The sequence below is a fragment of the Nyctereutes procyonoides genome, unplaced genomic scaffold, assembly GCF_905146905.1.
Source record: "Nyctereutes procyonoides isolate TBG_1078 unplaced genomic scaffold, NYPRO_anot_genome, whole genome shotgun sequence".
Classification (NCBI taxonomy): Eukaryota; Metazoa; Chordata; class Mammalia; order Carnivora; family Canidae; genus Nyctereutes; species Nyctereutes procyonoides.
The window spans coordinates 55,320,864-55,330,094 of NW_026575052.1; the positions used below are offsets into that span (position 1 = coordinate 55,320,864).

A 9,231-nucleotide genomic window follows, 5' to 3' on the forward strand; every position below is an offset into this window, starting at 1 on the left:
GAAAAGGTGCTCTCACACCCTCTACCAGCCTCCTAAACCATGAGGTCACTCGGTTACTCAATCAGATTTCAATCAAACGACTCCCAGGTGTGATCAGAACAACGATCTCCTCCCTCAGCTCAAACTCCAGTCTCAGCCCAACCCAGGACGGCTGTGGAGGGCTCTGGATGACTCACACGAGAGTGACCAAGAGTCATTCCAAGAGCTGGGTCATGCACTGAGTCTGGAAGCCACCCAGTTTGTTGTATTTTGTTGTAGTGACCTGAACACACGAGGACAAGGTGTTTCTAATTCATCCTGGGGACTGGTTGTTGACCAACTGTTAGGCCTGGGGAGTGGCTTAAGAGAGAGGGGGTGGAGGGGGGAGAAGTTCTCATGGCCCTTCTCGCAGGGCACACGCATGGCACCGGCTGACCACACTGGGGAATCCCGGTGGGCATCTCCAGAGCCCCCGGCGGCAGAGGCACCGCCCCGAGGGTGCTCCATGAACCCTTTAACAAAACCTACTCTGCCACCAATTCACACAGACCAGCGATACCTCGGGTCCCCTACTCTTCAAAGGCAGTAGCTGCAGTAGGCAGTCCCTTTGATGGGTGTCTTCATGAAGGCCGGGGCTTGATAGGGGTCCTCATGAATACGGATTCTGTAAGGCCAACCCTGCCCCGGCCAGGATCCCAGCATCCTTGGTACCTCTCACCTCCAGCCCAGGGAGCTCTGCTCTTGGTTCAGACTTGGTTCTCCATGCTCCACCGTCGTCATCCTCCAAGTGTATTCCAAGGACCCCTGTGGGGGAAGGGTGGCCCCAGTGCCCTTCAGAGAGCCTGGGAGGTCAGAATGATTCTCCTAATAATACATTATTTGCCTTTTTTTTTTTCCTGTGCTGACATCTTGCTCTGAGGCCAAAGCAATGGTGGGTGCAATCACAGCCCCTTAGCGTGAATCAAGGCTCCTGTACGAATAGTCATGATATTCTTCATGGCATCTCAATTGTTTAAAAAAAAAAAAAAAAAGGCCAGTTTCACTTAAGAATGTTCTTGAAGTGGTGAATTTTATTCAATTTCCCCCCTTGCACGTGCATCTTTAATACACTACTGAATGTGGAGATACAGTGGCTGCCATCAGAAAAGCGCCCGTGCGAACACCCTGAGTAACGGGGACCGCCTTTTGGATGGAATGCCACTCACTGGAAAGAACAGCTGATGTGACAAGTATGGTCACTCAGACTGTGTATTTGGCAGATGCTTTTTCAAAATTGAATGAAGTGAGCTTGTCGCTTCAAGAAAAACAACTGACCCTATTTGTTGTCGATGATGATATTGGAGTTTTCAAATGAAAATTAGAAATTTTTGGAAATTTCACATGTGCTTGAGACTTTCTGATACTTTTCTAATAGGATTGGTGGTGACATTAATGAATGTGATTTTTTTTTTAATTATACGTGCAATGGCTCAACCTGTAGATCTGCAGAACTCGGTGAACCAGTATCATCCAAATGACCAATGCACAGCGTGACAAAACCACAAAGCACAAGACGACCAACGGATTTTAATGTGACAGTACGAATAGATTCGTTGGCATGGTTTTAGATTCCACACTACGGGTAATGTTTGAGGAACCACCACTTACCAAATTTTGATACCGTACCAAAGAAGACTATCCACCAATATCCAAAGGAGTCACTTACATGTTCTTTCTTTTTCCAACTGCGAATCTGTGTGAAGCTGGGTTAACCCATGTTTCAAATCAAAGCACCTTCCCACAAATCCAGTGCAGCAGGGGCAGACATGCTTCTACAAGACCGGACATATAAAAAGACTTGCAAAATTATTTTTATTAGGTGCGCCTCATCTCCTTTTTTTTTTTTTTTTTTGGTTTTAGAAATGTAATTATTTTCCGGAAAACAGTATTTGTGCTAGCATATAATGAGTTTTTCATTTCTTTTTTTTTTCTGTTACAGATAAATCGAGAAAAATATATTTCAATAGTTCACGTTTTTCCAGTCTCAATTCCAAGTCCAATAACTATTGACAGATATACCTCACATACACAAAAGCTCCTCGGGGTCCTCAATAATTGTAGATGCTTAGATGCATCCAAAGATCAAAAATGTGTTCTGAGGGAAGGCTAGAAGGGAGAGAGTTGCAGAAGCTCATGAAAAAAAGAGCTGGTTTCCTAACTAGCGAGACGCCCCAGCTGAGCCCATCCCAGCACTCTCCTTGCTGAGTCATGAGTAACTTTGCTTAAAATCCTTACTGAGCTCCCTTTCAATGTCCCTTGTTGAATAACACGCTTAGGGTGAGGGATGGATGTTGGAGCCCTGACACCATACTCCAGAAACCTGCAGACACCTGTTGGCCACTTACCCCCTTGCAGGTGAGGTAGGCAGGAAGCAAGACCGACCATAGCATCCATCAGGGGGCCCGTCTCAGGCACGAGCTCTCCCACCATGGTGGTTCTCCTTCTGCCTCCTGCTGCCGCCCTCGCATTATCTCATGGGTACATCCCTTTGGGGGTGAGATTTCAGCTTCTGAATTTTAGAGGGACACATTCAGACCACGGCATCCAGTTTAATGATTCCTTCTTTCACGGATCATGTCTTTGATGTCATATCTAAACCCACCCCAGACCCAAACTGGATGAGCTGGATGTCATGGCCAAGCCCCAGGTCATTCAGACTTTTCTATGCCGTCGTCTGCCAGTTTTATAGTTTTGCATTTTATATTTTGTCTACGATCCATTTTGAGTCACTTTTAGGGAAAGGTGGAAGGCCTGTGTCTAGCCTCACTTGTGCATCGATGTCCGCTCATGCCAATGCCAGAACCATTTGTTGGAAAGACTATCATTCCTCCCTCTCGTCGCTCCTTTGTCAAAGACCAGCCGACTGTGTCGTGAGGGGCTATTTCTGGGCCCCCCATGCTCCTGCTCCACTGATCCACTCTGGCAACGCCGCACCACCCGGGTTACCAGGGCTCACAGTGAGTCCTGAAGCCAGGTAGTGTCCACCCTCAAACTTTGTTCTCCTGCAATATCCTGGTGGCTCTCGGGGTCTCTCCCAGTTTTTCATGGATCCCCACAGGCAGTGGGTGGTCATTCCCCCAGGCTTCCTGGGACTTGGGGGCAGGAGCCTATGCTCAGTGAGCACCCCCACTTCACCTTCTCGAAAATATCCCCTCTTCTGCTCTGCTCTCCCAAACCCGGGGGTCCAGATGCAGAACGTGCCTTTGCATGTCTTCCCGTCAGTCAGAGGGCAAAATGGGAACCCCCCACCGCCTCTTACCTGGCCTGCTAGCGTGCCCCACCTCAGGTGCTTCTGTCCCCTCATCCATCGGGCTGCAGCCACGCCAGTCCCTTTCTGCCGCTTGGCCACACCAAGCCCTGGCCCAGCCAGCTCAGCCCCCTGCCCGGACCGCACCTTCTCCTGTCAGGTCACCCTCGGGTGCTGCCTCTGAGATGGCGTCCCCTGACCATCACTGTGTGACCTTCCCGTGTTCTCCCCACCAGGACCCTTTTAATTTCCTTCATGGCATTCATCGCCATCTCCAAGCATCTCACCTGTCAGCTTACTTGCTAGCCAGCTGTCTCGCGGAGGGAATGTAAGCTTCTGGAGGACCGGGAGCTGCCCGTCTGGCTCATGGCTCCATCCCCAGCTTCTCAAACCATACCTGCCCAGGCCCTCAGTACACAGGTAGGAATGAAGGAGCTGGAGGAAATCCTTCTCCATTCATGTTTCTTCTGGAGACGAGAAGACAGTCTGCTCCTACCCAAAGAAGAAAACCTCGTTCCTTCTCTGCAAACCCTCTTGGGAACCCGAAGGCTTTCAGGCTGTGGAAAGCAAAGACAAGCAGGGGACAGTCCTGTGAGGCAAAGGCAGCCTGTGCCTCTCCTCCTGCCCTGGCCGTCCCAGGAGGGAAGCTGGTGTCCTGTGGAGCGCAGGGTCTGAAGACGGGACGGGGTGATTCAGAGCAAGCAGAAAGGGCCGGAGCCAGTCCCTGGGGCTGGGCAGGCCGCCCTCCCTGCGGGTGTCCTCGCGGGGGCACCGGGGATCCCGGTGTGGGGGCGGGGAGCCATACACACACACACACACACACACACACACGCCCGGCGCTGGCGTCAGCTCAACCCTCGGCCAGCCGGACTCCTGTTCCAACAGCACCCGGCCTGGGGCAACCGCAGGGCGGGGAGTCTGCGTGTGCGAAGGGCCCTGCTCCCTCTTAAGCGCCCGCCAGTCAAGCCTCGGCCAGACGGCCAGCAGCCCGCGCCCCGCGCCCTGAGCCCCGCCGCCTCCCGTCCTGCCGCCACCGCCACCGCCACCAGGGCCGGCCACCGCCGCCCTCCTCCACCCACCCTCCATGGCCAACCAGCTGAGCGAGGAACAGGTGGCCGAGTTCAAGGAGGCCTTCTGCCTGTTTGACAAGGACGGGGACGGGGCCATCACCACCCAGGAGCTGGGCACCGTCATGCGCTCCCTGGGCCAGAACCCCACGGAGGCCGAGCTGCGGGACATGGTGGGCGAGATCGACCGGGACGGCAACGGCTCCGTGGACTTCCCCGAGTTCCTGGGCATGATGGCCAGGCAGCTGAAGGGCAGGGACAGCGAGGAGCAGATCCGGGAGGCCTTCCGCGTCTTCGACAAGGACGGCAACGGCCTGGTGAGCGCGGCCGAGCTGCGGCACGTGATGACCAGGCTGGGGGAGAAGCTGAGTGACGAGGAGGTGGACGAGATGATCCGGGCCGCCGACGTGGACGGGGACGGGCAGGTGAACTACGAGGAGTTCGTCCACATGCTGGTGTCCAAGTGAGCGGCCGGGCCTGGCGCCGCGGCCTCCGTAGCCGGCCACCCGGCTCTGCCGTGGGCAACTGGACCCTGCGGTCCTCCCCGCGTCGTCCCTCCGGCCCCTCTGGGCCCTGCTGCTTCTCCGACCAGGTGATTCCGCCCACTTTCCCGCACTTTCTTGGCCCCCTTTTTCCTGCCAACCCACCCCGAGCCTCTTCTCAGCTGGAATGACAGAGGCCACCCACAAGCCCAGCGAACACAAGGTGCTTCTGGCGCTCAGAAGCCACAGCAGCATCACTCTGCACCGTCGCCGAGCAGAGGACAGATCAAACCGTGCTGGCTGGCTCCTGGGGAAGGTGCAGCGAGACATCACAGAGCCCTTGGCTGGACCCCTGACAGGCCCTCAGCACTCGCCTGGGGGGCGGTAGCCCCCAGTGCAGGGGGGTGGGCTCCATCTGCTGCTGGACTGGGGGGGGTGAGGGCCCCGGGGTGAGGGGGCCGCTGGAGGTGACGACGCTGCAGATCCGGCTTCCAGAGAGACCTCGCCTCCTTCCACTGCGTGCTGGCTTGTCCGTGATTCATCCTTTGATGCTGAGAGTAAAGCCGGGGTCTGTTGTAACACGCTCGTGTTCAGCTCCACGGAGGGGAATTTGAGCAGAAGGGGAGGGAATAATAAAACGCTTGCTCTTTTGTTCTGGATCCCGCTGAAACGATCCTTGCCACGGCCTGGGTGTAGGCGAGGCAGGCTCTCCGCGCTCCTGCGTTTAGAAAAGGCAGCGGAGCCTTTGTCGGAGGCTGTCGCGAAAACACAGAAGCCTAGTAAGGTAACTCTGGCAAGTTGACATCACACGAAATGGCTAAGTCAGTGGCAAGGAGTGGTTACACGAGAGGCAGAGCCCCTGGAGTGGGTAACAGGTGCGTTCCCGGCCCTGGCAGCCCTGGGCTGCGCCGCTCCGAGGGTGGGGCCAGGTGGGCGGCGGAGGGTACGCACTGCCCCCCAGCACCCACGGCACCCCAGCCCCCCACATGGAGTCCCTCCCGGAGGGCGCGCCCGGTAACCCTGAGGTCAAAGGGAGCATGCAGGGGTCATTTCAGTGCCCAAGGGAGCAGCGTCTACGGTGGATGCCGTCCTGGGGCTCAAGGGACCGTCATGAAGCAGCTGGCTGCTCTCGGAGAAGTCCTTTCCCCCACACCCCGTCCCCACCACGCGTGTCCTCACGTGTAAAACCAGGAACACGGGCACCGGCGCTGGACAGATGGGGGTCTCCAGCCTGCTTCCCACGGCAGCGGCGCGGGGGCACCGTGGGGAGCACTGGGGAGCACGGTGGCTCGGCACCACCCGGCGCAGGGGCTGCACTGAGTAGCTTCCCCGCCTTCCGAGCTGGGGGGTGAGGGGCTGGGGCCGCAGGTCTGTGCCCTGGACCACACTGTGCAGCCCCTGCACACCCCTTTCGCCTCCACCGGCACCGCTGACCGTAACAGGGTGGCTCTGGAGCGTTTGCCAGAGGGTTAGGAAACACCTTCTGAACATGCCTGGCATGCAGTAGGTGCTTAATAAGTGACAGCCACCGTTGCCGTCACCTTGAGGAACCCCCTTCAGCTCTAGCGCTCTATGAGGCCTGGCGACACCCTTCCACCCTTTAGTCCAAGGGAAGAGAGGAGGTGGGAAAGGGCCAGGGGCTGCGGGGCAGCCAGTGGTGGCAGGGAGGGGGGTCTCGGAGAGGAGGCAGTCCTGGCCACGGAAGGAGCCAGGAGGGGGGCTCCGGAGGCAGGCCCTTGCAGGCTGAACACCTCAACATCAGGATCAGCTGAACACCTACAGGTGGACGGTGGACAAGCAGCCCCTCCGTGGGTGCGGGACGGGACGGAGCATCCAGGCATCGGGTTCCAGCCCCCTCAGGGTGCCTGGCCCAGAGGAACCATGCTCACCCTCACCTCAGAGGTTCAGACATGCACGACGGTCCCGCCTGCCAAGGGAAACACTGACGTCACCCCAGGAACAAAAGGATTCCATGTCAGTGTTTTTCGTGGGACTAATGCTCCTGGAAGCAAAGAAACAGGTAAGGAGGGGGCTGAGCTCAGAGGTCCCCATCTGCACCCCCCCCCCGAGTGGGCGTTTAACCCCTGCTTCCCCGGGGTCGGCCCCACTAAGCCCTTGCAAGGATGGGGACCTATGTGCCTGCTGACCCTCAGCCTGAAGGGGGTGAGATGTCTTTTTTCGCCTCCCACCAGCCTCCCAGCGACTTAGCCGAAGCAGAACGTAAGCGTCCTGGCGCGGGAGCTACCCCGCTGCATTTAACAGGCCTTAGATCCTGGCCTGGAGGGTCCCGGGGCCAGGGTAGGAGCCCAGCACATGCTGCGAGCCCCCCTGACCAGCCCGTCCCTTGGACTGCAGGTGAGGGGCCAGGGCAGGCTGGAAAGGGGGTGACCAGCTCCCCCACCTCACCCCCAGGGACAGCACAGCTCCTCGGCCCCGCCTGTCGGGACACGGGGCAGCAGGTAGGAAACAGGCCTCCGGGGGCAGGCGCACATCACTGGTTAACGGGGCCTCTTCTGCTCTCAGGTTGGAACCCTGAGGTGCCAAGGTCAAGGTGGGCCTGCAGCTGCTCCCTTCCCACCCCTCCCTTTGGTTTTACCTTCCTGAACACTATTTCCTTTTTTTTTTTTTTTTTGCATTTTTTTCAATTTAAAGTCAATTTGCCAACATCTAGTGTAACCCCCCGTGCTCATCCCATCGCGTGCCGTCCTCAGTACCTGTCACCCAGTCACCCCGTCCCCCTACCCTCCTCCCCTTCTGCAGCCCTCTGGTTCCCAGAGTCAGGAGCCTCTCATGGTTTGTCACACATACAATTTAAAAACAAAACAAAACTCTTGCTTCTCAAACGAGGTCATGGGCCAGCTGGGCAGCGTGGCTCAGCCCCTCCCAGGCTGCCACCGCCCTGCGGGGTGCACGCGGGGATGCCAGGACCTGGGGTTCCGTGCTCACCTGTTACGGAGCCTCCCGGGGGTGCCCTCCCCGCCGGGCCCCTCGGTTCCCCCATGTCTGCCCCCTGCGCCCCCCACCCCCTGGTCTTCTTTCCCCTCTTCCTCCCCCGCGCCCAGGTAGACGTGTTTGTACCCGCGGCCTCCACAATTGGCAGGTGGAGGTTCCTGGCCTTGCAGAGTGAGGCGGGCGGGGGGGGAGGGGACCTGGGGGCACCTGGGGGCTGGAGCCCAGGGAGGAGCCCCCCCAGGCTCCCCGGCTGGAGCAAGCCCCTGAGGACAGAAGGAGGGCTGCCTCCTTCGCTGCATCTCCGGGCCTCGCGGCCTCGGCTCCACAGTCCCTGCCTCTTCCTGCCTTTGAATAATTGGACTTAACCTCCCTTCATCCCCCAAAAAGGTGCGTTCTGCCTGCAGCTCAGAGGAACATTCCATCTGGCCCCGGGGAAGGAATTTATAAATATTACCCTAGGCTCTCACCAGGCGGCTCGTAAATCAGCGCCCGGGGCTCCCGGACCCCCAGGCTATATAAAGCCACGACTCTGCCTCCTGCGTTTCCAATTTTAAGTCCAACACAGCCCAGGCCTGCTGGCTCCTGTTGATCCTCACGGATTCCGGGGGCTCTTCAAAGGCTCCCCGAAGCAGCCGGCTAAGAAGGACTCCGTTGTTCTCGTTGGGGAAATGGAAAATGGAAACTGGCGTCCAAGGTCGAGCCCGCCCAGTGATGAGGGGGGTTGGGGGGGACCCGGGGGTGTTTCTCCACCAAAACCCCGAGGGCCAGCAACCAGTAAACGCGCACACGATGCCTGAGAACGATCGGGCCCGGCGCCCCTGCAGACCTCCCCCCGTCCTGCTGGGTGGTTTCTGCAACAATCGGGTGGGACCCCCCCCCCCACCCCCCCCACATCAGAGGAGCCACGGGAGCTGGGCCTGGAGCAGGAGTGGCCCTCCTACCAGGCGCTGGGTGCAGGGGAGGGGCAGTCAGTGTCAGGCAGGAGTCACATTTTCAGCCGGTCAGGCTGGAATAAATGTGGGAAAAACATTTTGGGGTTTCCACACCCCAAAGAGAACTGCCTGTGGGGACAGTCAGGTCCTGCACGGTCCCCCGTACGCCTTCTCTCGGCGCTTCTCTGGCTTTCTAGCATGCCTCAGAATTAGCAGGGTAGGAAGAGGAGGAGCCGGGCGCATGGCCCAGCAGGACGGAAGCACCTGAAGGCCCAGGCCGTCTTGGTTAGCCGCCGGGGGCCGCCCTGCGGGGCCGGGGAAACTGAGCCTCAGTGGAGCAACTTGCCCTGGAAGCAGCCCCTGCCAGCCAGCCCTCCCGCCGTGCACGAAGCTCGCCCCCTGCGTCCCCACCTTCCCCACCGAGCTGGTCTCATCCACTGGCCGCTGTGTGCCCTAGGGACTCGAGCTTGGAGGGCTTCCCAGTGAGAGAAGGACAGCTGTCACTGAGGTGTGTAGACACCCGCAGGGACCAG

At 58.3% G+C, this 9,231-nt stretch overlaps 1 protein-coding gene across 1 annotated transcript; it reads left to right on the plus strand.

Moving 5' to 3' along the window:
• The first annotated feature begins 4,105 nt into the window (after positions 1 to 4,105).
• On the plus strand, positions 4,106 to 5,473 carry LOC129513685 (calmodulin-like protein 3). Its single transcript, XM_055331946.1, has one exon. The coding sequence runs from the start codon at positions 4,350 to 4,352 to the stop codon at positions 4,797 to 4,799; it is 450 nt and encodes a 149-aa protein (XP_055187921.1). The 5' UTR covers positions 4,106 to 4,349; the 3' UTR covers positions 4,800 to 5,473.
• The last annotated feature ends 3,758 nt before the right edge of the window (positions 5,474 to 9,231 follow it).